Genomic DNA, 27,530 nt, shown 5'->3' with positions numbered 1-27,530 from the left:
CAACACAGAATTATTTTTCATTTTTGAGAGTTAATTCGTCTGATATAGCATAACGGATAACTAAGATTCAAATTGCTGATCCCTAGTGTCCTTTTTGGTTTTTACTTTGAGGAATAGCTGGTAGATTGATATGAAATGTTCACGACAAGAATTTGGATTTGGGATGAAAAGTTTAAAGTCATTACCAAATCCTTATATCAATAATGTGGATTTTAAATTTAGACCTTTCAAATAAATATTCACATCTCTACTCAAACAAACATTTGAGTTAATGTTTGTATAAAGGGATTTTGATAGTTATTATCTCATGTAACTAATAGTTGTTTTATCTATCAAGATAATTAACCATTAGAGAATGTTCTGCATTGTGCATAACAAACTATTCAAGCTTTAGATTTTCACTTAGGCTTTGTAAACAAAACATAAATAATCAATACTTATCTTGTATAATTGGTATTTGAGTTTCCATTAGAAGCATGCTCAGGTTTAATAAAATGAATATCGTGTCCTTTTTATAAGCTTGTATTTTGAAACTTATGCTGATTGATTGAACTGTAATTTACGATATCTGTCTTCAGTTGAGGGGCATAGCTTCTTGTAATGGAGAAGGGGAACTTATGCATCTCCACCATGACATCATCAAATATTGCAGTTCTATTAACTATTGGTGTCATCACTGTACTTGTGATACGAATTATTTATGTTATTAATAGGAGCAACAAACCGCTTCACTCAAAAACACCACGATCCCTCAGTACTCTTATTGTTCTGGGCATAAAATACCGAAAACCGAATTATCGAACCGAACCGGCTATTTCGGTATTTCGATATTCGGTATTCGGTAATTCGGTTCGGTATTCGGTACTAAAATATAACATTTCGATATTTCGGTTTCAGTATTCGGTATTTATAATTATTACCGAATACCGAAATTAAATGACCAAAATTAAAGGGCTATAGGCCCATTGTAAAGAAAATTTAAGTCATGCCCAATAACCAATTGCCCAAATTCGGAAATTCCTAAGGCCCTAACCAGTAAGGCAATAACCCTAACTCCCTAAGAGGCTAAGAAGACTTGTAATGTTCATTGTTCAGCAGTCATCTTTTTTGTTTTTACTCTCTTGTATTTCTGTTTCAGTCGATCTTTTACTCTCTTGTGTGGGATTTTTGGCTCCTCCAGAGTCATCTTTTTACTCACTGATTAAATCTCACAAAGATCTTGTGCACTTCGAATCTGCTTATGTTTTCAAGTTCCACCGTGTAGCAAGGCTTACTTCTCCTCAACCAGTAAGTTCATTTAAGTCAGAAGCATCTTGATTTAAGTTCTATAATTTTCCAGAATTGAGATCAGAAAATAAGTTTATACACTGTTGAAAAGACTAAACATTGCAAAGTGTTCAAAACACTCATAAGAGTTGCTTGTACTGCTGACCCAAGGGAATAGAGATTCATAAAGTTGTCTTTGTTAATTCTCTCCCTTCAAAATGTTGCAACTGTTATTGGGAAAAGACAAAAAGAGCTTAGTACATAAACATTGTGAAATTTGTATAATTAATTGAATCTACTCTGTGTTCCTGGAACTAAAGTCAGTAACATGAATCAAACATAACACCCATGTTTTTCACAAGAGTAGGGAAGAAAAGAACAATAAATTAATGATGAATGAAGAAGGAAAATGTTTTGACTTTATAAGTAACAGTGACTTTGGAATTTGGTGCATCTCATTCCCACCTCACTGTAGTGAACCACATCATATGTGCTACAGAATGTAAAGAGAACCTGGTGTTAAAAGAATAGAATTATAAAGGAAAGAAGGCATAGGTTGCACTGGTGCTAACTCAAATGTATTCCTTGATGCAATGTATTCACGTATGTCATTGGGAGGAGCTATCCCTTCTGTAACTTACATTTGGTTATTCTATGTTTTGTTAGGTCTTTACATTCAATCATCCAGAGGACTCAACATGGTATTACCGAATACCGTACCGAACCGAAGTTTGATTTACCGATTACCGAATTACCGAACCGAAGTTTGAAAGTTCGGTATTTGGTATATACTTTGAATTACCGATTATCGAATTATCGAACTCGAACTTTGAAAGTACCGAACCGAATACCGAACGCCCAGCCCTAGTTGAGGGGCATAGCTTCTTGTAATGGAGAAGAGGAACTTATGCATCTCCATCATGGCATCATCAAATATTGCAGTTCTATTAACTATTGGTGTCATCACTGTACTTGTGATACGAATTATTTGTGTTATTAATAGGAGCAACAAACCGCTTCATTCCAAATCACCACGATCCCTCAGTACTCTTATTGTTCTGGGTTCAGGTCTCGTTTTATGTCTGATAGTTCTTCTTCTGTTTTACTGCCTTTTGCTTATACTCGTTCTAAATCTTTTAAGTTTAACTACAATGTAGGTGGTCACACAGCAGAAATGTTAAGCTTATTATATGTCCTTCAAATAGAGAAGTTTAAGCCAAGGTATTATATTGCTGCTGCTACTGATAATATGAGTTTCCAAAAAGCACATGTATTTGAGGATTCCTTGCTCGATAAGGTACTACATCAGTTTAATTTATTTGGCGGTTTTTCTTCCCCCTTTTATATGAAGATACCCGTATGTCAAAAACCGATGACTAAGATGGGGTATGTCGTAGCTTGTGTCTATGAACTGAGAGACGATAACATTTTTGCATTAGGCTGCAATTAATTCATGATTCTCGTGACTTTTTAAACAATTTTATCAGTCTTAAAATAGGATTCTAATTTTCCTGTGTCTTTTAAACACCTTGTTCTCTCTTTGCTGTGTGTCCAAACATATGATTGCCTGAATTGCTTAATGACTAATATAACCATCAGTCTCCCAGCTCCATCCTTATTCCAAGTTGCTTGTCCATGCAGTTCATTGTGAAATGTTAGACTTCATTTTTTCTACCAGTAGAGGTGTTAAAGAGCCAAACCATGTATGTTCAACCTCAGGCATCAATTTTAAGGAAGTTCGGCTTGAATATCATCATAACGTAAAGATCTCTCCGAATTAAAATGTGTTGCTTCTTGTAGAGCCTAATCTTAGAATTTGGTTGGACGGGCAGTCCTTATCATTTACAAATATATCAAAAACAAAGACTCATAGAAGGCCCAGACACCGGTTTGTGCATCCAGTATGGTAGATCACATGATTTCTCATAAGATTAAATGAATTTTAAAAAATCAAATTATGTATCAAACAATCGGTGTTACCAGCTCCACATAGATACATAGATCCAGTATACCAAGTCCTTTTACTTATTATTTGCAGTAAGAGATAAAAAATGTTTGTGTGAATGTGTTCCATGTATATATGTTGGGAATAGTTAGCTATAAGTTGTCTGCATACAACCATGTACATACCTTGCTTTACGCCTCTGAGGTAAAACCTTATTCTGTATGTTCTTCGGCATTGTCTATCTTAGGTCCGGGCGGAGTGTTCGTGCTCTTCTAGTTGTTTAGAGTATTTGAAATACATATGCAACACCACTGAAGCCTCCTTTCTCCCTTAACTGATCATGATATTCTATTCCTTAATTGTCTATATTAATAGGACTACCTCTTATTCTAGGAAACGCTCGAGGAAGTAGGGGGAGCTAAATTCATGCAGATATATCGAAGTCGAGAGGTTGGTCAATCGTATATAACCTCTGTCGGAACCACATTGGTTGCACTTGTACATGCGTTGTGGTTAATGATCAAGATCAGACCCCAAATGGTATCAGACAAACCTCTCATATTACCTTTTACTACCCCCCCCCCCCCTTTAAAACCGAAATTATCAATCTTCAGATACTTTTTACTTTTTATATCATTGTCTTCTAACTTATCCATATATGGTACTTTGTCTCAGATTCTGTGCAATGGTCCAGGAACGTGTATTCCACTGTGCGTAATTGCCTTCCTTTTTAAGGTCTGTTTATTAAAGGGTAATTTTTATTTCTTTTAACTTATTTGTGTAGTTAAGTTGGATGCTAGAATACTGATTACATGCATAATATCTGTTAATGTCCTGATTTAGAAAAAAATGGATCATACTACCTTGATCTAAAAATAACGTCCATTTCTGTATTTTCAACTGTTACTTGGACTCTTAAAAATGCTGATGGAAGCATGTCGGATCCTTCAAAAGTAGTTCATTTTGGAGCATTTCACCTGGATGATACTACAATTTTAGTGTCTGAGCAGCATAGATTTTCAATTGTATAGGATGACAACAACTTGGACCATTTTGTCTTTTCCTTGTCGGTCCATAATTATTTTCCTTGACTTATCAAGGCATGATGTTGTTGAGAACTCTTATCCTCTAAAATTCCTTGAGCGTATTTGGTTTTGTGGCCTCTCCAAGCTTGTTGGCACCATCCCTACAGAAAAAAAAATGATCATATATAACAAAAGGTGGAAGAAAAGAGTCGGTGAATCAAAAAAGAGAGCACTCGACTACTCACAGAGTCACATTGATATCGAACTTGCAAACTTTTTTACTTTCTTATGATCTTTTAAGGTGACATTCGAGGTGCTAATTGGAAGTTCAATTGCTTCAGGTTTTGGGAATTAGGTGGTCATCGATTTTCTATGTCGAGAGCATTGCAAGAGTCAGGAAGCTGTCTTTTAGTGGTTTGCTTCTTTACAAGCTACACATGGCAGATCAGTTATTTGTGCAATGGCCACAGCTAAAAGAGAAGTATCCCCAAGCTCATTACGTTGGTCGTCTTATGTAATCAATCAGTATCTGATCTATAATAGCGAGGTCCGTAGTACTCGAGCTCTGTTGATGCTGTCTGAAGAGTTCTACAAATGGATGTAAAGGATCTTCGTTTGAAAGAGAATATCATTGCTATCTTCTTGAGGCAAGGAAAAAAATTAATGGTCATTTCGAAGTGATTGGCATCATTGGTGTTGTTTTTAGATCATATAGTTTACTTGTTAATGCTATTTAAAAATTTCAGAGAAAATTAACAAATACCAGTGTATTTACATTACACTTTTCCAAAGTTTTATGCATGAGTAAGCCTTTTGACATATTTTAATATGAATTTAGACTCGAAGCTCATAACTAGTTGTTGTTAGATCAAACATTCTGGACAATCAACTCGTCTCCATATGACTTATAGATCAGGGGTTTGAGACATGGAATCCGTTGCTGATACCTGCGTCAGGTAAGCTGCCTATGTCATACACACACCTCAGTCGTCTCCATATGACTTATAGATCAGGTAAACATTTTGTGGACAATTGGTTCAAAATGAATGAAAATAAGGCATTGAATCCCAATTGGCTAGTACATATAAGTGTATAAGTTGTAATAGGAAGATAAAATTGGCCTATGGAATAAAGCATACAATTTCCTCCTAAAAATAGGCTTAGTGAGATATAAAGAAGAATAAGAACCAAGAAAGATGATTTTTTTATATCAAAATTATCTTCTATATTACTATTATTGGTTGATGATAATAAGAGAAAAGGGATGAGAATTGGGAATCCAATATTTTGTACTAATGAAGCTAACCACATGTTGTTTCCTCCATTATTAAAATATAGTTTACCTAAAAGTGTACCAATTGCTTGGCCACATAGAACAAAAGTTGAATAAATAACCATTTGGATTCACCATTTGTGTTGTACAAAGTTGGATAATTCTTTTTTGACTTATTTTGATTTTCAGAGATCTCTTCCTTTTGAGATTTATCACCTGTTGCAGTAGACATTCTAATTAAAAACATGATAATATGAGATATTTGGTCATATTAAATATGAAGAAATTAATAAAATCATTTGAGCTACAAAATAGAATGGAGCAACCTTGTTTTGGTGGCATCCCGCATTAGGGGGAAAGGGTCACATTTCAAGGGGTGTGACCTATAGGTCACATGAAAACAATTTCACTGTTTTTCTAAGGCTCCTTTCATGGAATGATAATATGTATTTATGATATTAATAGCACTCTAATTTTTGAAAATACGAATATGATTAGCAAAAACTTCGCATGTGTGAGCTAACTTGCCCATATTGATAGGATGGTTACATCCCAAGGGTTTCGAGTTTATGCCCCGAGTTTGGGGATGAAAATACTGTTGGTAGTCTCGAACATGATTGTCTCCTCTAATGGGCATTAAATAGTGCGAATCCAAATAAGTTGGGACCCACATTGGCTACCAGACGACAAACGTAGGATGTAAAACAAAATTAAGAAAAGAATGACTAAGATAGGTTGACAACCAACATAAAATTAGTTCATAACGATGAATCCTTACAATATATAAATTTATATGCCAGTTTTTTTATTTTATATAATAATAAACTGAGATTACAATAGACCCTTGTGGTCGGGCCCTTCCCCGGACCCTGCGCATAGAGGGAGCTTAAGTGCACCGGGCTGCCCTTTTTTTTTATAATAATAAACTGAGATGAGTTTAGATGAAGACATAAACAATAATTAATAAATACAAAATTTAATTTGGACCTAAGAACAAAGGGTGACATTTAATTAACAGAGTCTTGCAAATTTGAATTATAATCTGTCAGCCTATTCTAGACAAATAAAAAGAGCAGTTTGGTGTAAAAGTATTTCGTGTTTATGCAGGTCCGTAGAAAACCACCACCTTAAGAAAGTGTAATGTAGGCAATTTATCTTGACTAAAGCTTTAATGTCTGGTTTCACAGTGTGAAATTCTGACTTATAGATCACACAAATAATTCTATCGTTATTCCAAAATATTTCTTCTTATTATTGACCAATGATCGAAATAAATAAGAGAAAACAAACGAAATACCCAAGAATCAAATAAAAATATCACTCCCTCTGTTTCATTCTATCGGCGGTGTTTGATTGAGCATGAAGCATAGGAAAGACAAAAAAAGATATTTGAAACATAGAAAAAGTACCCTTAAAATTTGCAATCATAAACATGTCATGACGTTTTCATGGCTATAGGAGCATGTTATTAAGGTTAAAATAAAAAATTTAAAGTTAAAATTTTTCCATTTTTTTTGAAATATAGTTTTAAACATATTCAAAAGGAAAAAAAAATCATATAAGTTTCTTGAAAAAATAATTTTATGTTGTTTAGTAATTCTTATTACAGTAGGAAATGTAGAGAATTTCTAGTTTATTTCCTTTGTATAAGTTTCACTTGAGATAAATTTAAAAGGGGAACATGCTCTGTGAGTATTTATAGAGCCAACTTCGATTTGTTTGGGATTGAAGCATAATTGTTTTTAATTTGAAGTTCTCATCTGTAGGATAAGGATCTCAGGCAACGCTTTCAAGCTAGTGAACAGAAATTAGGAATGTCAATGCCTCTAGATCAAGCAAAAGAAAGAGCCATTCAACTAGAATCAGAAATCACATCACTGGAGAGGTTTATTAGAGTCAAAATTAGTAATGATGTTGCTGATTCTGTCTTTTCCTTGGCAATGACTCAGTAGGTATTTAGTCAGCTGAAACTTACGCGCTATCTCTGAGCATTGATGCAGCTCCTTTGCATGAAAACAGTATAAGTAGTATGAATGTATTATTTTAGCTGAAAACAACCAATAATAGTAGTTGTTTTCTAGGATCCGACTTGAGAAATTATTATTATCAGTAAAACAAGAATAACATACTTTTCTCATTCATTGTGTTATTTTAATGTTGGTTTGTCTTCATGTTCACTGATTAACGAATTAAAAAGGCTAGTTCTGTTCATAAACAAATTGCTGACTGTGTATATTAGTGAAGTAGAGCTTTTGCCTCGTTTTCATATAGCGCCACGATAATTGTGGTACCAACACGGTTTTAGTGAGTGCAAAGAGTGTTTTCCATCTTGTCTGCTTCCTTTCTCATTATCAGTCATGTTTATCTTTGCTTTTGATATGTACTCTTCTGATTGCAATTTGTTCTAGGCGCTTGATTTTGGCAAGTGGAGTTGAAGGTATGGAAGGTTTTCGGCAACGATGGAGTCTACATGGTCGCGTAACTGATACCAAGTATGATAACTGATTCTTCTGTTAGTTATATTTGTCTAGGCCCTACCTTTACTATGGTACTCTTGGTTCTAGCATAATATTTATTGAGCAAGGGAACTTGGAAGAAATTGTGCTTAAGATTTTGTGGATCATTTAATGTAAATACAGTTCTATTTTCTTAAAGTAACTCTAAGCATGCCATTACTTGTGCTATATAACTATACTGTGGAGGAACCTTAAATTTGGCATTAGTATGCTTTCAATTTAGTGGATCATCTGTTTGTGTACTTTGCATGTGGTAAAATCAGTCATGTCAAATGGTTAGACATTCTATCTCAATTTTTCATTGGAGAATCCTATATGTGATGGATTATTTTCAGATCATAATATTCCTTAAACCATGGTATAGTGTATCTTATTTTCCCTATTGAAGGTGCAGCTATAACTTTGATGAACAATGAAATATGCATAAACTGAACTTGGTTTGTAAGAGATGAATCTATCTTAAGCTTGAACCTAACAAAATCAAAGCTACTAGGTCCTGTCGAAGCAGAGTAAGCTGGAGTATTTGCAATCCAGTTCTTGAGATTTATGGTGTCCTTAAATCAATGACATTTCTTTTTTATTATTATTCAACTAAAAGCGAAATCTTAGGAGAGAACTATCTGAAAGACCATTGTTGACAACGAAGCTATACGCAAATTGTGCTTCCATTGATGCATATCGTACTTCCTTGTGTCAAAGCTTTTGTTTGAATTTAATCCTCATGCAGGAGAAGGCTGGAGGCACTGAAGGGGGGAATGGAGAACAGAAAGAAGGATGAGACAGCAGAAAGTATCTCTACCAATAAAAAATAGTCCTGGTGAAAATAATGGTTACTCCCTCACCATCCAACAAATTGTTACTTTTGTACTCTTTGGAGTTCTGTTTTACGGAGGCGAATTCAAGATTTGAAGTTTTAGGGGTCCCTACAGCGGCCTCAAGTTAAAATACAATGATATGTGAGTTCATAATCAAAATATAAATACAATATTCAGTGAATTTCTTAATACATATATGTGTTTTGTGTAAAACTATTGGATTCATGTGAACTCATGTTATATGATAGATCTGCCTCTACCTTTCTTGTTCATTGGCTTAAATACGTAAAACTCTAATCAGATAATGCAGGAGTGTAGTACTTGGTTCTAAAAGTTGGTGTTCCTAGAGGAGTTGTATTTATCATACCACAAAACATCAGTGTCCTGACACATTTTGAAAGTTAGAATTAAAGAATTGCCAAAAAGAAAAAACATTTCATTTTAAGCAGATTAAAAAGAAAAGTAAGAAAAATAAATTGAAACGAAAGGAGTTTATAATAGGGACCATGACCATGAGTATTGTAAGCTCGCCAACTGTTTGGTTTGATTTAGAAACTACACAACTTACACCCAATTTTAACAACATACACTAATCAAAGTACAAAAGTTGGATGACTATTTACATTTCAGTGATCTTGCAATATGAACATCTTGTAGCACAAACAAAAAAACAGACAACTTACATTTCTAGCGCATGATACAGAAAATCTTGTTAAGACGTTGAATTGATGCCCCCATATTAGTAAATATTCTATACGTTCTCTGTTTATAACAATCAGTTCTCCACCAAACCAGCAATTCTGAAACTATACTGGATGCGATACGAATCCTTCTTTCCCTCTCCGAAGAAAGGGTGCAGCTGTAGAGATAACCGGCACTTCTCCACTAGTACCACTCCTCGAGGGCTACGAAAGCTCATGCAGACAGCTGATTTTATAAAACAGATCAGCTCTCATTTCATGGACTCCTCGAATACTCGGACATAATTCTGAATCAATAAAAATTAAATCTTTCTTTGGACACCATGAGGCAGCCTCGCACCATGCAGAGCAGCCAGGAAATGTTGAGTGCTCAAACGATTCGGCACTGATAAAGAGGTGCACTAATCTGATACTTGTAGTTATCTGGCTTCCAAAATCCAAGAAGTGCATTCTTGGAGCAATTGAAACTTTTGATTTACGGCTATGTTCAAGAAGACTTGCATTTTATTGCGGAAATCTGAGATGTCTTCCTTGCAGCTAAATGATCCGGCACAAGCACAGTGATCTGCTAAATGTGCAGCTTTAATCTGGTGGCATTTTTGGCATACCAAATCCTGAAGATGGTATAGCCTCTCTCTCTGCCGAACAATTTGAACAAGAGCATTTTCCATTGCTTCACGATCATAAGGTTGCCCACATTGGGGCACAGCACAACGCCACTCCTGAGAAATCAACGCTCTGTCTCGACACAAGTCAAGGTCTCTGCAGTCATTGCAGTAACTGAAAGCAACAGATCATGGAAATTAGAAAGCAACTAATATCCTGGATATTCTAGAGAAGACAAAGCCCAGCAGCGTCAGATACTCCCACCTGCTCGTGTTTCAGATGGAAGTAACACCTATTTACCTGCAATTGACATTTGGAAGGGTATATGATACAGAGAGACTACGAAATTCTGCCTCCGGAGCAAATTCCCTCACACGGACAAGTTTTAATAGATTTTTCCTCATGATCTGCATAATAAGAAGCAATAAAACTAATTAATGGCGAGCTGCAATGAAATGTTATTGTTGCAGAAGAATCATGCTAGTGAAAATCCAACTTATCTTTAACCATTATAGATTGTCACACGCTACTTTACAACACCACATTTCAATAGGTATCATTAAATAAATTAGCATAATGTGTTGAGTGACGCCTGCATGAAACTTATTGGAAGGGAGACATAAGACTAAGCAATCAATGTACGTGTGGTTACTATCCACCAACCTGGGTCCCTCGGTACGCTAGACTAGACTTTCAGTGCCGTATGGGAAAACCGATGTCAATAGGTATTACTTATGCATATTTCGTTCATTAGTAAGGGAAGCTAGAAAAACATTTAATACCAGAACTTCATGCTGCACATTCTGGTCCAGGGCCAAAACTGCACAGACATGCTTAATGAACTCTAAAGCTGGATCCCCCTTCTGGACATGGCTATAAGATTGTGAGTTTGCATCTGGTGTCTCCTGGATCTTCTGAGAGTTGTGCATCACTTTCATTTGAAGATTAGGGTCACAAACAATTTTCAGAAGTTTGTCAGTGAAGTAAGTTCCAATCTGCAGGCAAAATTTTCTAAGGTTAAGTTCTCATGCATTAAAGAACTCAGTATAAAATAGACGATGACAGGGAATGCCTATGAATGAGCCTAGCAGATACCTTCTTCTTTAGATCTTCCGCCATTTGCAAATCAAATGTTTCAGTAAGTGCAGCTGTGATTGACGGTGTACATAAATCACCATCGCTAGTAGATGCTCGATGTGTAGCTTGTTCTTGTGCATATTTCCATGGAACATACATAAACTCCGAAACAATCAAAATGAAGTGATCCTGCATGAAAGACCAGCATATATAGATTAATAAGGCAGAATATTTTATTAAGGAGACTGAAGATCAACTGTGTTCTGTTGCAATATGGTGCGACCAAGTTAACTGGTATTTTAAGATCGGTGAGTCCACTTGTATCTTGTTGCACCTTCATTCAAATAATAAAAGCAATGTTCCTGTTTAGTTTCTAGCAGGGGGGAATACCTGAGTTGCCTTCGGTAAATTTTCTGCAATGTTCCAGCTTGACACGATATCGACTTGAGATTCATTACACGCACTTTCTTCACCTGGTTCTGAGTTAACTTCTAGAGGTCCATCACTATGTCTAGCTTGAATTCCGCCATAATTGTACTATAAAATTGTAAGAGGGAACTTTAATAAATGAGGATAGAAAGAATGTATCTATTGTCAGAACCATCAAACGAAAGTTAGCATCTGAATTCTTTACCCAGAATAATGGAATACCCCATAAGGCAAGGAGCATTCAGTTTTTTTCTATCCTATTTACAAATGGATTCTACCTACTGATTTGATGCATTGCAATTTCATTTAAATTATCATATCTAACAAACATTTGGGTTGAAAATATAATACAGTCATTTCCTAGCACAAAGAAGGCTGGCTAGGACATTGATAGCATGAAAAATGCTGCCAAGAAATTTCTAGTGGACAACAAATTCATCACCGTAAACGCAAAACAGGGATTCAGGTAAATTAATGATTCAAAGAAAAAAGTGAACCATTAGGATACCGCTAGACTCAAATTGATCAGCTCCTAGCTAAAATTTTCAATGCATGTATCAGCATTGACTTGAACACAACAAAAGGATCTTTTTGTGATTTTAAATGCATAAATCTGTTTCTTGGAGAAATGAAGGAAAAAATAGAACAGAAAGCTAAAATGTTAATAACAAGAACAAATAAAGTCAACTGCCACAGCTAACCTGATCCATGAAAAGCAATGAGTGCCAAAACTGCAACGGCTCAAGTTCAATCCACTCAAACAATTCTCTGCAGATACATAAGAGTAACAGAAGAAACCAAAAATAACAATCTGTTGAGGAAAAAACTTCAGATTCAAGACACCGACCTTGATTGTACATTTTTAATAACATTATCACAGTAGGCTTTGGCAGCAAAAATATCTGACTTCCCAGTGTCGATTATAATTTTTGAGAAGCTGGCAAATACAATAGCAGCACCCAATTTTCGGAGTTCAGCGACAAGCAATGCAAACATCTTTTGCATAACCTGCCAATTTTGAAAAATTAGAGCATCAGTTTTGATGAATGCAAGAAGAAATGGAGAAACCATGTGTGAATGAATTAGCATGCTGGGACACATTCCGGAGAAAATAAATGCCATCAATGTCTTATGTTTCAATAATGTAATTGTATTAGGAGTTGGAGAAAGGACTGTCCCAGTACTAATAGCAAGAAGGCACCTCACGCATCTTGACTTCCAAATAGAACTCTTTATGTTCTTTTTAGACAACCCAGAAGTTTGTTATTCAAGAAATTACCTTGTGAAGCATACTGTGAAGAGCTGGGTCATGCAGTCTAGATCGGGGGCTGCAATAGTTAGAAGGACAATGTAGCATTAGCAATCAAATATAATTGTGAACAGAAGTGAAAGAAACAAGCTAACCTGCAGAGCCATCGGTACAAATGTTGCAGCATTGCATCAGCAAATATGTTTCCTGATGTTACTGCATCTGTAAGGCACCTTTGAATCAACTGCTTGAGTACACGAAATGCAGGTGCACAGGATGTTGTTGCGTCAAATAAGTACTGTTCATTAGTAAAATTTGCCGTAGGGTTCAAGTCATGGTCCAATCCAAACAGAGTGCCTCCTTCCATTTCGTTTACTTGGTTGCTTTTCAGTAGAGCATCAACAGCCAGATGATGAATCTGATCACAATATCAGAAATAAGAAGAATCTTTTAGTAACAGTGTGATAGTATTATCTGTGTATGGAAACTTTTTGCCAGACATAAAGGAAAGAAAGAACTAAAGAAAATTGATGGAAATTTAGACCTTCAGCTCAACAGTAACTTTTCTATATGCACCTGGATAAGTAAGAACTGGTTGATTGACCTGCTTAAGCACAAGATAGCATAAAAATGTGGTCAAGAAAAACATCAGAAGGCTAAAAATTCTCTTGAATAATCAGTAAGAGAAATAAAGAAAGCAGATATTATTGTAAGAAGTTGATATGCTAAAGTTGACCTCATCCATAAAAGATGATACTTCATCATTTATGCCTCCTAAGTCAGGGATACCATTATCAGATATCCACAAGACCTGTAAGAATCAAAAAGACGTATACAATCACGCAAGGATATCTAAAAAAACTGCATTTATGATGCACAAAAAAACTCAAGTTGCTGAGAGTTCAACACAAATTCTTGCTTGGAGAAGAGCAAGATGAGAGGAACAAAGGACACAAACAATTTAAAAGAGCTACATATAAAGGTGGATATATTAGCACTCTATATCATCAGAAAGATTAAACCCGCCATCAAGTAAGGAAGAACGGTGCAATATGAATGAGATAACCTGTTGCTGATCACGAAGTGCTCTGGAAAAGAAGATATCTGCTGTATGCATGAGCCAATCAACATCAAAATTCCCTATGGGAACCTACAAATGAGGCAGTTGGAAATTTTAACATTCAGAACTTTCTTGATTAGGCAATACTAGAGAGGAGAGAGTAAGAAAGAATTTACATGGGCATATCTTGAGAGAGTGATCCTTTCATTTAGCCACTGGGAGGATGTCGCACATCGCTGCATTCCGATCTTTGCTGCTACATTTTGCCAACCTAGTGCCTGAAAAGGAGAATTTTTCATTGTTTCATTTAGTATAGATAACGATAAGATGCACAAAGCAATTGCTCCTTCTTAATCAGGTACTATTAGCATTTGTTGGACCTGATATTGACTATCCCGAGCATTACAAGGGATACTGATGCAAGGAAAATCCTCCAAAGCTCGTATGCCAGACTTCATTAAATGAGTATTAGGGCATTCAATCATGGCAACTGCAGGTCCATGATGCCTGAATGTCAACCAACGGATTTACATGAGACACTTACCAAATGATATGGATCTAAATATAAAAGAAAATGTTTTAGAAAAAGCTGAATCTCTCGTGATAGCTCAAGTTCAATATTTCAAGATAGGAAAACACAAACAGAAACATAAATTTGATGATCCAAAAAAATAAGTCATCAGTCGATTCCCCCAACATCCAAAAATGTAGTCATCACACATTCAATCATGGTAGTCTATTGTTATTGGTTCTGCTGAAGTTTATAAAAATCTATCTTGCAGGGACTGTTCAATTTAGCCGCCATACCTGTGTCGACATGACACTGGTACTGGTAAGTGGGTGGGATTTGTACGGGGTGGTCAATCAAGATTGGGTACTTTGACTACAATCCATGAAAAAATTTGAAGGAAAAATGAAAAATGGGATTGAATTTTAGCTGCTGCCTGCCATTGTCTACTGTCTAGTGCCTACAATTTGATAATTCTCAAAATGAAAGATTGAATTACTGGCTGCACCCCACAGCCTTTTAGGATATTTTTATAGATCTTTTTTAGAATTTTGTATTATTTGAGCCAAATCCCACACCCATATATGTACCTGGATCCGTACCCCCGAATCTTACCTCTAGATCCACAGTCAGATTGGATTCCCGCACCCAATCCGAGCAACATAGATAAACATGTCTACCAATGAAGAATTGGGATCTGGGTGATACTATAATGCCTGTATTAGCAAATAACAGGTTCATCAGATTCATTAAGTTCAAAATTCAAGAAGAAATAATTCATTCCTCCCAGTTAAGTAGCTTAGAACTGTTAAGAGTATCACATATAGGTTGAGGAAATGGATCGTTATCTTCTTATATAGTTTAAGGCAATCCTCACCTTTAAACTAGCTTTTGTTGTTGAGTTAGGGCCAAACGTCCAATTTCTTAAGATGTCATCAGAGCCACACGCATCCCTATTCAAGGTTGACCCAATGTCCCCCCACCCACTCATATTATGTTATTCACACTTTAGATGACCAGCCTTGAGTGTTCGGGAGGTGTTAGAGTATCCCACATTAGTTGAGAGAATGGTGGTTGTTTTGGCAATCCTAATCCATGAGCTAACTCTTGGAGTTAAGTTAAGCCCAAGGTCCATTTTCTTAACAAAGATAATATTGTGCATCAACGTTTCCTGACATATGAATAGTAAGATATAATGTTCAACATATGTACCAGAAGGCCACTCAGGATTCGAGGTGAACCTAAATGTTGTTTAGGCTAAAGAAATTGTATACTATCAGCCACCAGACTGAAAAGGTAAGAAATAAATTTCAAACTATATGATTGACAAGAGGGCATATTAAGAACAAATAGAATGACAAAGATTAAGATAATGGAAAATAACCTATGCTCGTTAATTGCTCTCTGTAGAATCCTCTCAGCATCCTTGATATACCTGACATAATCCAACTAAACAAGAGCCAAAATACAAAGAGGATAAGAATGAGATCACAGCCAAACTGTTAATGCTATTTTGAGGAAACAATGACCTTACCTTGAAACTAATACCTTCCTTTTCTGTGATAGGCTGCCCAGACAATGTTTGGCAAGCTTCATAAAAATGTCTTTCAAGAACGTTTGGTGATAATTCCTTGTTTTGAAATGGATTAACAACCACAGCATGTATCATCTTGGACACAGGAAAATGTCCCACATAAATGGCTCGTACATCCGACACACTGAAATATAATTCAAATATCACACATTAAGTCTTAATAACTCGCAAAATCTGTAATGTGAACTTACCAGTTGTGTGACTAAATCCAGAAGAAACAAGATTGGTTGCGAAAATCAATGCCAGATTTCAGAAGTAACATGCCTCCAATTGAAGTTAAACAATTAATATTGTTCTAACAAACTGCTTGATCAATGCTAGTGGAGATCGATATGTTTGCTTACACATGGAAAAATTCGAAAATTGATTAGTCAAAGTAAGATATTAAGGCTCTGACTTGGTGCATTTGGATTAACAAACTACTGGTTTTTGGTTTAGTTTTTGGGAGAATTCAGGGTTCTTTTTTGGACCACAAATGTAAAAACGCGTCTGTTTGGATTTATTTATTTTTTGATAACTGGTAAGATTGTATTCTTCAGCATTAAGGGCATTCTGCTCCCTCTGCACCAAAGACGGACCAATTCAACTCTATTTTCAAGATTGAAGTTGAATTCCTCATCCCCTAAAATCCAATATGATCTCACTAAGAAATGGGAATAATCAATCTAAGAAACAACCCAAAGAGCTAAGCCGTAAGCAATATCCAAGTCATTTACATAGAAAGAAGCGAGTACAGTTTCACTTCCTTGGTAACCTCTTTCCGGGTCAAATATAGGAAAGAATCCAAAGCTTGCAAGGATGTTAGGTTTCGAATGTTGTTAGGACGAATAAATTGGAAAGCTACGATGAAATAACCTACCTTGAATGCAATATCAATTACTAGACGGATTGGTAGGCCCACTTGTACGTAATAGAATAGAGATCAAGGCAAATTCCCCTCATGGAAGTAAACATAGAAATTCCCTGACGAATGAATGCAACACATGGAAAGCTTATGGATGTAGTACTGGACGGCAGAGTAAGGCAAGAACTTTGGATACCAAGTAGATTAATGGATGTAGTACAAGACAGCAGAGAAAGGCAAGAACATTGGATTGCAAGTAGATTTAACATAAGACAAATTAGATCATCAATGGTTTTGGAACTTCCGAGCTATTTTTAGAATATTAGCAAGCACTTCAAAATTTGTTTGCCTTAACTCTTAGAAGGAACCAGATTTGGCAAGTGAATGGGTTTTACATGGTAATTGACGGGTGTCATGTTTATATAGTACCCAACAGTCGAGCATAGGTTATTCAAACAGGATCTTTTAATACATGGAAAGAACCTTTTATAGTCAAGTAAGATTGTAAGAATATATTCAAATATTTGATTTGATGAAACAAACTGTTATATCTATCCTCATAATAATTAATACAGTGCCACCCACCAACATGTTTCCTCTTTAGGACAAGTATTTGCCATGCACATTGAACTAAACATAATATATCATGAATCATCATAGAACATAAAATATCAAACTTGAAATGGAAATCTTTCTGTAACTTTTAGCAGGTATATACTACAATCAAAGGGGGGTCCTAACATACCTATGATATAAGTAGAAGAAAGCTATTGACTGATCCAAATACGGGCACTCAGTTGTTGTCTTCATATGCAGCTCACTCAAACTCCAACCATCTTGCGGATTCCTTTTCTTAGTTGCTTTATCCACTTTACAAACACAACCCATCTGAAGAATAGCACTGAACTCTAATGGAACCTTTGTTTCATATATTCCCTGATCAAATAAGCTTGTAAGCGATGTTGCAGCACATACAGACATTTAACATTCAACCAGAAGAGTAATAGCCAGTTTGGATTGACTTATTTTTAAGCAGCTTATAAGTTGAAAACTGATTATAAGTTTTAAAAAAAAAAGTAGGTGCAGACCAACTTTTTTTTTTTGACTTATAAGTTGCAACTTATAAACTACTTAAAATAAGTTCATCCAAATAAACTCAACTATTTATTGAGGCTTATTTTAAGCACAAAATGACTTTAAGTTGGCCAGTCAAACACTCAAAAAAAGCTGAAAACAGCTTATAAGCAGCTTATAAGCCAATCCAAACGGCCTCTAAGAGTTAAAGAGATAAGTTCTTTATCAGTAAATATATGAGATCACAATCATGCAGTCCAGAAATATGAAACACAAGAAACTAACATTATATATATATATATATATATATATCTTGCTGAATGACTGGAGTGCACAGGGAAAATATTAATTTTAGCGAACACCAGCGGGTGCTCTATGATGAAACTGGAAGTGAATCCTCCACAGCTTTGAATTACTTCTCAGGTATTATGATTGCTATAAACAAGGGGAAGATCCACCATTTTATGTTGAGAGCATCTTTTGTTCATGAAAAACTGTCCCTTATCAGATTCATAAAGTATTGTGCCACTGTTATTCATGGTCCTCATCTATTAACAACTTAAAAATATATTAATAGTATGAATATCTTCTAAACTATAACTTTGTTGGATCTTTTTTGTTACAATTTCGTTGGCATACACAATTCACAAACTAAGCACAGAGTAATGGAGGACTTCAATTTTTTTCAGTGTACGTGTGCGTGGGGGGAGGGGGAGTTGATGACTGTGGAAGATTTTTCATATCATAAATTGATGCATTATGATTTATGTTCTTGAGATCTATGATTTTCAGGTTTAAAACTAATTTTATAGAAATAAATGGTACCACGAAATAAATGTAGGCCATATTGTACCAATTAAAACCATTTTTGAGACAGATCTTTGTTGATTGATAATGCAAGTATTTTTTGATCTAAACCAGCAAAAAGATTGCTGGTGAAAGCACATCCAAAACCGGTAAGTACTTAACAGTGAGTGTAAAGAGCTAAGGAAGAAATGTTGTCTTAGCTTTCATACCTGGCACAGTATTTACCACGACAATACAGTACAATTGTACTTGGATTTAGCCTTTTAGGAATGTTCTCTTAGCTTACACATTAATATATTGCCCCTTACGTTTCTTAATCCATTCTACAGGCCATGTAATCTGGCTGCCTTGCACTTAAACATTTTTAAGGAGATTCAAGAAAAATTATGAAGTTTCAAATTTATCAATCTAAAATTTGTCTAAATAATTTGAGCTGGATCTATACCCACACTCTTGCTATTGTCATTTCATTATATTCCATTTTTCAGCACATCCTCTTACATCTGTCAACGTGTTTGCCTTCTGTTCTCTTTTTAAAGAGTTGAATCAATTGTATGATAGTGTACTGTTAGTAATGGTTTTAATTGACCAATTGCACATACATATTTTCTCAGTTAGGTTGTTCTTGAATTTACATTCATGATGTTTCTTTCGCCATTTTATATTCAAAAACTTAAATCTGTAGCTTGAGATTTTGATGACATAGTTTTACTTCATAATTGTTGTTTACATTTGCAATTGTCATTTATGAGTGAAGCGCATGCACCCAAGCATGTTCAGATTTATGAACAATACAGAACTTTAGGCGAAAGGAATTCGGACCTCCACTTCTGGGTCAGCAAGGTGAGCTGCTAGCTTTTTGCTTTCTGACTTGAATTGATCCTCATCAATAGTTACCTAGTAAAAAAATAGAAATTGTGCAATGATGGAACCTAAAACCTTTGCAGCCGAACGCATTAAAGTATGATCAGAACTGATAATGATCAATATACCTCAATTAAATTGTAGCTATGGCGTCCATGAGGAAGAATCTTGTTGACACGTCTTCCAGGAAATTCCTCTGTTATGGGAGCTTTGGAGTTGAGGTAAAACACTCTGGGGATAGTTACTGAAATTTTGTGCATGAGTCCTTCCACAACTACCCATGCAAAAAATCGTCCATGTTGTGAAGCCGGTTCAAGCTGAACTATCTGAAGGAAAGATAGATTACATAAGAACCAATGGAAGAAATGGATTCAGCAGAATACACATCAAAACCATATGAGCAATATCACCTGCCAGTGACTTCGTGTGAGGGCTAATTCGTGTCGCTCAAAGTAGGAATTAACCCCACTTTTACCCTCGCGTTTGCGGTTTACCATGCTATGAAACATGTCAGTACTGCCATTAACATGGTTTACTGTCCTTGAAGTATCCAACCTAACAAATACAAGCACATCAGAAGAAGAACAAGCAAAGACGCACCACAGAGAATTTGGTTGAAAAACAAATGTCAAGATATTTGGATGTGAGTATCTGTTGTGCCTGATTTGATTTAGAAATACTGAGCTATTTGGATTTGAGTATCTGTTGTGCCAGATTAGATTTATTCGTGCATTAGTATTAAAGTAGGAGATATTTATTAAAGTACAAGACAACAATAATGAAAGCTATACAGCAATGTGATATTCCTTATTATTTGGATAATGAGGTCGCTGCAGTAGGTGTGACCAGGAAAAACTGTGATGACATAAATGATATAGGGAATAGGTTTCCTCCACCCATAAATAGAGGTCATTCTTCCTTCATATTTCCAGAGGTTTCCTCCACCCATAAATAGATGTAGTTATTTTGTAATATTAGTATGCTATTATTATGGTATGTTCTCATGGTACCAAGCACTATGAAGAAATAACCTCAATTTTCACTGCAATTTCTAGGGAGTTCGTCAAAATTCTGTCATCTGCTCTATCTCTACCCGTCAAATTTTTTACTACTTCCTTTGTTTTTTGTCTGGCTATTGGATTCTTGTCACCACATCCTTTCTAGTAACTATTGTTCTTATAACTATGGTGTCAAGGCCAGATTGCGCGCACATCGATTGATTCCACGAGGTACCTGCTATCTCCTATCAGCACAAGTATCGAGTAACTTTGTCTACTAGGCTTGGACAGATGGGACGAAATCTCCCAGTGTTTTTGTCTCCGATTAGATTTGAACCTGAGATCTCATAGTTCAACCCACTTCCTTAACCACCTTGAGTACCTTTTCTAGTGACTATTTATTATCTCACTACTCATCACCGTTCTCTTTAGTAGTAATAATGTTATTTTAGTATTATCTTACTTTTCAATTTTTTATCCTACTATTTTTGCTTTAGATACTTCCCTTTTCCTCGATATTTTCATCATTGCTTCTTCACTTTTGTATTATTCAAAACAATTTTCTTGAACCGAGGTTCTATTGGAAAAATCCTCTTTACCTAACACAAGGTGGGGGTAAGGTATACACTCTAGCCTCCTCATACCCCATTTGCAGTGGCAGACCCAGGAATTTTATAAAGGGGGATAAAAAAAAATTAAACACGCTAATCAGAAAAAAAATGTGCTTATTTGGATTCAAACCCGCGAGCTGAGACAAGCTAAGGCAAAATATTGAACCCCATTTGCCACTGAGCTAGTCCTTTGGCTTATGCTCAGGGGATTCAATGTTAAATATATACACATAAATTAAAAAATTTATCTTATATATACGGTATAATTTTTTAACGAAGGGGGTTCGGATGAACTCCCTGAACTTGCCTTGGGTCCACCCCTGCCCATTTGTGTGATTACACTAGGTATGTTGGTGGCAGTGTATTGTTCACTGATCTGGTTTACTATTCTGAGCACCATGCCGAGCACTATTCTGGCGAACATTATTCCTCTAACAATGTATTTTTGCTAGGGCGATGGCAGCTAATTTCTAGTTTTTTCATCTGCATCTGTGCATCATATCATTTGACAGCAAAGGAAGCCTCTAAGGATGGTCTTTTTAAATAAAAAAAAATCATAATCTACCATTATTATGTCAACTTGACATTCACTTTGGAACAAGTAGAGCATGTGTATAGACTTCTTCGGTCAATTCAAATTAGTCCTGATACTTCTCGCTCTACATGTTACCTGATCATACATTTCTAATGGTAGATTCAGGTGTTGGTAATCACAACCTGCCTTTCAGATCTTAATTCCACTTACACTTCTCACTCTGATCATTCTTACATTTAGAAAGCAAATGGATCTATAGCTCCTATTGCAGGAAAAGGTTTAATTGTCTTTTCTGACACCTTAAATCCATTTTCAAATTTTCACTTTCATTCCAATGCCACTGATTATGGTCTGTAGAACAATGATTAACATCGTTTGTTTTTACTTTAGGAGTTCCTGAAATGACACTATTGACCAGGGGAAGTGTTGGATGCCTCCAGGGGTTTGGTTCAACGGTAAATGCAGCACATTCGAAATATGTAGCAGGCACACACATGGGGTTCTAATCCTGACTGGTGCCCCAACTTATGTATTTAAGTGGTGAAGGTTAGAGGGATGGGATTATTATCCACCGAATTTTAAGTTGTACCTCACACCAGCCCTGCAGTCTGTCCCATCAGACCAGAATCAATGGGAACCAGTTACTGTAAGCATGAGCTTTTTCAAGAGTCTTTATGGTGAACTGTAATGAGTTGGAAGTCCTTCATAAAGGCCTTCTGCAGCTGACATTCAAGAAAAAGTTTTGACAAATTCCCAAAACACCGCAAAAGCCCCTCCATTTTGAAGGAGGAAAAGCCTCCCTCAAAAGCCAACTACTTTCCCTTGAATTTCCCTACACGTGCCATTAGTAGCCCTTGCATTCTAACGGATATACTTCATTCACCAAAACCTAAAATCAATATAGCCAAAGCAACAAAGTACGTGTGGCAATGATCTGCTTTGACCTGCGATGAATGCTTCCAATGGCAGGTCTAGAAAGGGCACCAGACAATGCACACAGGGAACGTAATGCAACAAAAATGAGCAAGAAGCAGCACAATAATGAAGACGGGTAAACTGGAGACAGTGGTGGTGGGTGGGCCATGGAAAAGAAAATCTGGCTTTGATTCTGTATGCTGATGTAACAGAAAAGAAAACTCTTAGGTTAATTGTTGAAGTAAATGACCATCTCATCTAAAAGCATAAGTTGTTAGAGAGAACTCACTTTTATTTACAAAATTATGTCCTTAACATCCCCCCTCATGTGCAAGCCTGATTTTTTTCATGAGTCAAACTCGTAAAATTTCTTTATTGATAATGGGTAGTGGTGAGACTCGAACCTAGGACTTATGTCTATTCTAATACCATGTCAAATTGTGATGGTCACACAATTCAACATTAACTAATAATCATAGTGAATTACCTCCTGACTACTTTGGTTTAATTATCATTCTGAGATAGCAGTCCTATCCCATGAAAGTCAAATGCAAATGCCCAATGAGATCTCTTGTTCTGGATAGTCTAGTAACTATAATTATTGGGCTGCAACCTTAGTTTTATTCCACGCATGGTTTGACAATTGACACATCATGAGAGTGATAATATATAGAAGTTGTCTTACTTTCTATGTTTGATCTTTATATATTTGTGTTTGTAATAGATATGCTGCATATTGTAAATTATTTCTTCTTATAGAGATAAGCATACCTTTGGCGTTTCCTTTCTTCACGAATCTCTTTCCATTTTCTCTTTTTTTGCTGTAGCCATCCATGATAATCTACATCCCTGTCAATATCTTCCACATCAACAATTTCTTGTGAAGGTAACATCTTGGATGGACTGCTAGCATGACCATTTTGCTGTTGACTGTCCAATTGATCACTAGTGTTCACTGGATGTTCTTTGTTGACTCCATGACGATGAACAACAGGCCTTGGACCAAATATAGACGATTTACCACTGTTTCTAAAGTCTTCCAGGTCTTCAATATTTTGCTGATTTTTAGAATGTTTACTGGCCACTGTGTCATCTTTGTTCACTGAACTGAAGATATCATTCAATTTTCGTTGGCGAAATTTGTCTTCTTTTTCACGAACCTTCTTATACAGCCAATCAGGATGAACCACCCTTGGGACAGGGTTTGAAACCTGAAAGCACCAGAATCATGTACTGGGATTTGCAAATTACTGCATCTTCATCCATAAAATTAGACAGCTAGCTGTACCTTCTGCATTGCAGCAGGAATTGTGATAATCTTTTGGATTGCTGAACTAAGTCGTTGCTTGTAATAAGACCAATCAATAATGGAGCGTATTCCGACATCTGATGATATTTTGCACCACTTTTTGACATAGAACCTCATGATCTCTGAAGAGCCAAGTGTATAAGCAACTAATGCTCTTTATGTAAGGTTAAGGACAAATTATAGCAAGTTAATGCAAAAACTTACCAGCATTAGTTTCAAATATTGCAACAGGAATAGCACGTTCACTTACTGGGGTTCCCTGCACAGATAAGACAATTGTAAAATTAACTACAGAAAAAGAGTAGCCAAAATTATGGGAAGAAAGAAACATCAGAGTAGAAAAATTAAATTCCACCGGTTAGGTACTCTTAATCTGAGAGGCAACTGCGTGAGTCTTGGAACTACCTTTTTAAGCAGAAATGATAGGAATGCCTTCAAAAGAAAACAACTGGCCTTCATAATTTCTTCAGATTTTTATTTTTATTTTGATAAACAGAACTTAGGTAGTACTGACACCATATTTACAAATGAGACTCTAGAATGCTTCTTCTCTATCCAAAATGAATCAAAAACATCAATAATAGGCATAGACTATTAGAGTATATCTGGTTACACCAAAAACCGAGCAGTAAGATAAAGATAAGCTTGATCTTCTGCACTTCATTTTCTACACCTTCATAGCATCTGGAATTCCTCTCCTTCCACAATGTCCACCAGATGCATGCCAGGATAAGTTTCCACCTACACCTATTTTTAGCTATTACTCCTACTTCTTCCCAACTTCTCAGAACTTCAGAAACCTTGCCTAGCATAACCCATGTTAGGCTTTTAAGGTTCAAAAGTATACTCCATAACCTGCCTGTGAACTTGCACTGCAGAAATAAGTGGTTGACTTTCTTTAGATTTTAGGATAACCAATTATATTAATTTTAACCTTCACTGGTCCTAGCTTAAATTTTCTTCCTTTTTCCCCCAATATTCACATTGGACAAACTTATATCAAGTGTGGAAACATGCACCACCTGAGGGGCTACCCATATGAATTATTCTATGAAAAGAAAATGGGCAAGAATAGTGTGCTTTACAACATCTAGTTTGTGAATGATGCACAATAGAGGAGCTCACAAGAAAGCTGAGGAAGGTCTGTAAGCAAGTGAGGCCTTATACAGAAGAAGGTGGATGTCGCATATTAGGGTAGAAGGTTAGTAGGTATTGGAGTGTTGCCTTGCTTTCGAGGGTTCAGGCATGTTGGTGTATGTCGTTGTACTAGCCTATTCTTGTTAGTTCTAGATTTTGATATCTATCTTCATCTGTTTATCATATTACGGCTACTGCACTATTTTGTTGTTGTTCATATTTTTTTCATGTAGGCTTTGCACTGCTTCTCCGATTAGCTGTTATGTTTTTGTCACTGTTTCTTCTTCTTTATACCTGAAATTGCTGCACTTGAGCTGAGGGTCTCTCGAAAACAGTCTCTCTACCTCCACGAGATAGTGGAAAGGCCCCTACTTGTGGAATTCCACTGGGTATGTTGTTATTGTTGTTGTAAATGGGCCAGGTAATTGGCCATTAGTAAGGCTTTCAAAGTTATGATAAACCAGTACAGCTTCAGATAACAACAGTTGCAGTAAATGAAGTCAATCGGTACATGATGTCAAAGGAAGAAACATGAAAAAATTATAGATCAATACTGAAAGAAGCAAAAACCAGATATTTGTGTCTTAGTGGAACACTGAGGGCAAGAACTTTTAGGGGTTTTGGGAGGGGCACAGCATAGCATGTTTCCTGGCCAAGATGAGAATTATAATTATCAGAATTGACCAAAACTTGTCCAAAAAGAACTATTTTGGAAGTAAGAGATATCTTAACAGGGGTTCATGCAAATGAGATAAGAATTATGAGCTAAGAACAAATTATTCCATCTCTGTCAAAGAGCATTAGAAGCAGCCCTTTCTGGTGGCTCTCGTCTTTCAGACCAATTTCTTGGATATGTCCATTTCCCTTCACAATATTATGCCTAAAGTACAAGACAACACATAAAAAATAGCCATGGAAATATCTTTATTGAGTTGATCAAAAAAAAGTTCTCGATCTAAACTCTGAATATAGAGGGGAACTACCTAATCAAGTTGAAACAGGTATACCTTTGGCTCACATGCAACAATATATTGACAAAGCAATCCTTTATCTTTGACCATTGCATCCCCTAGAAAATCAGCAAGCCGTTTAGCTGTGGTTACTGCACATGACTTCTGCTCACCATAATCGGCTAGGGACTTGCTCATTGTGCTTGATTCAGATATATATCCAAGCAACTCACTGTCTGCAATATCTTGGCCTTGATTCTGGAGAAACAATAGACTTTTAACTGCAACTATAATAGATTTGGACAAATGCCACTTTTGATCGCATTTGCATAAATTGTAATTACATATTGCATGCTTAAAATTAAGAACTTCACAGCAGTTTGCTAAGATAAATCTTCACTTACATCAAGCAGGTCAAGCCACCGATCTGCCACAGAAGCAACTGCTGAATAACATTCCTCTAAGGTTGATCCATGGAGGAACTTATCAAAAAGCTCAGCCTACAAATATGTTCTCACTCAAGAAACAATTTGTATGACAACATAAAATAGATAAAACAAGTAACCACTAAAACTTCAGTTGATCAGATGTTGGATCCTCATTGACCATATTATTCAAGATTGAGTTGAATGGGCAATAGTAGCTTTGATAATCAAATTATGCTAAGTGATGGAATACCAAAGAAAAATCTCACAGGATTAAAGCTGCGTAACTCTTCATGATTGAATTATAGATGTTTAGAGGCAAGAATGTGGCTACAACTCTCACACAGTACAGTAAAGTATAATCGAATAGAAAGGGATAAACTGTTAACCAGCTCATAAAATGCCAGCTGGATATAATGGCAAGAGTAGCAGCTTCTTTTGTCCAGAACAAAATATGAGCAACAGTAATGATGAAATGGTCTTAACTTCCTCACTCATTACTATATAGTATTCATACCTAACTTTGTGATAAATGGAGAAATCAAAAACTGTGCATTATAAGACATTCATATGTGCATCCAAAATAACCAGATGTTCCTTTCTCAGTCATTAGCTAGGACCAACTTAAAGGTTGCAAGTGTAGCAAGATTCAACAACTCAAGTCATGACCAAAACCACTGAAGAAGCAAACATCTATTTATAGATGATATAAATTCTCGATTTCTAAGATGCACACCATGTCAATCTTCCATGATAAATCAAAAACATAAGGAGGCAAAACAGAGGTATCTTCCACATCAGGCTCCGTCAAAACCCTCCTAAATAATTCTCACTAGTGTCTTTCAGATCGGCCAGTAAATCCATCTAATACTAAGCAATGGGAAGGCCAATGCCTAAGGATATTAACCTACAAGACAATGTGAAACAATCACCTGACTTTAGATGTAAACAGCCAGCAGACATGAATTTATAGTACAGTAGAAAGAATGCATCTTAT

The 27,530-nt window shown here is 36.0% G+C and overlaps 3 protein-coding genes across 4 annotated transcripts in view; 2 read left to right on the top strand and 1 right to left on the bottom strand.

Annotated features, from left to right (window-relative positions):
• The first annotated feature begins 330 nt into the window (after nt 1–330).
• On the top strand, nt 331–5,069 carry LOC129902953 (uncharacterized). The gene is made up of 6 exons (XM_055978406.1): nt 331–1,287; nt 1,933–2,334; nt 2,424–2,563; nt 3,605–3,751; nt 3,887–3,946; nt 4,578–5,069. The coding sequence occupies exons 2-6, from the start codon at nt 2,157–2,159 to the stop codon at nt 4,752–4,754; spliced, it is 702 nt and encodes a 233-aa protein (XP_055834381.1). The 5' UTR covers nt 331–1,287; nt 1,933–2,156; the 3' UTR covers nt 4,755–5,069.
• Nucleotides 5,070–7,112: 2,043 nt separating this feature from the next.
• LOC129902954 (uncharacterized) lies at nt 7,113–9,099 on the top strand. Of its 2 annotated transcripts, none has more exons than XM_055978407.1 (3): nt 7,113–7,457; nt 7,918–8,001; nt 8,753–9,099. In XM_055978407.1, the coding sequence occupies exons 1-3, from the start codon at nt 7,324–7,326 to the stop codon at nt 8,835–8,837; spliced, it is 303 nt and encodes a 100-aa protein (XP_055834382.1). In that variant the 5' UTR covers nt 7,113–7,323; the 3' UTR covers nt 8,838–9,099. The 2 variants fall into 2 exon arrangements, with proteins under 2 accessions (XP_055834382.1, XP_055834383.1); XM_055978408.1 differs by having other exon boundaries at nt 7,125–7,394.
• A 217-nt stretch (nt 9,100–9,316) lies between these two features.
• The window catches only part of LOC129904723 (DNA polymerase epsilon catalytic subunit A-like), a 36,876-nt gene continuing 18,662 nt past the window's right edge, over nt 9,317–27,530 (bottom strand). The window contains exons 25-49 of the mRNA XM_055980303.1: nt 26,513–26,608; nt 26,166–26,366; nt 24,226–24,280; nt 24,001–24,143; nt 23,484–23,923; nt 20,064–20,208; nt 19,782–19,979; nt 19,612–19,686; nt 17,654–17,844; nt 16,005–16,188; nt 15,855–15,919; nt 14,343–14,469; nt 14,139–14,240; nt 13,969–14,052; nt 13,639–13,713; nt 13,447–13,506; nt 13,058–13,320; nt 12,933–12,981; nt 12,501–12,661; nt 12,355–12,421; nt 11,615–11,761; nt 11,243–11,413; nt 10,930–11,142; nt 10,448–10,554; nt 9,317–10,321 (exon numbers count right to left, since the gene is read on the bottom strand). Coding sequence (XP_055836278.1) covers nt 9,961–10,321; nt 10,448–10,554; nt 10,930–11,142; nt 11,243–11,413; nt 11,615–11,761; nt 12,355–12,421; nt 12,501–12,661; nt 12,933–12,981; nt 13,058–13,320; nt 13,447–13,506; nt 13,639–13,713; nt 13,969–14,052; nt 14,139–14,240; nt 14,343–14,469; nt 15,855–15,919; nt 16,005–16,188; nt 17,654–17,844; nt 19,612–19,686; nt 19,782–19,979; nt 20,064–20,208; nt 23,484–23,923; nt 24,001–24,143; nt 24,226–24,280; nt 26,166–26,366; nt 26,513–26,608 — 3,780 coding nt within the window. The 3' untranslated portion in view covers nt 9,317–9,960. The remainder of the gene's footprint in view (nt 10,322–10,447; nt 10,555–10,929; nt 11,143–11,242; nt 11,414–11,614; nt 11,762–12,354; nt 12,422–12,500; nt 12,662–12,932; nt 12,982–13,057; nt 13,321–13,446; nt 13,507–13,638; nt 13,714–13,968; nt 14,053–14,138; nt 14,241–14,342; nt 14,470–15,854; nt 15,920–16,004; nt 16,189–17,653; nt 17,845–19,611; nt 19,687–19,781; nt 19,980–20,063; nt 20,209–23,483; nt 23,924–24,000; nt 24,144–24,225; nt 24,281–26,165; nt 26,367–26,512; nt 26,609–27,530) is intronic.

Source organism: Solanum dulcamara, chromosome 9, assembly GCF_947179165.1.
Source record: "Solanum dulcamara chromosome 9, daSolDulc1.2, whole genome shotgun sequence".
Taxonomy (NCBI): domain Eukaryota; kingdom Viridiplantae; phylum Streptophyta; class Magnoliopsida; order Solanales; family Solanaceae; genus Solanum; species Solanum dulcamara.
Note: the sequence above shows the minus strand (reverse complement) of the source record. Positions and strands in the feature narration are given on the sequence as shown.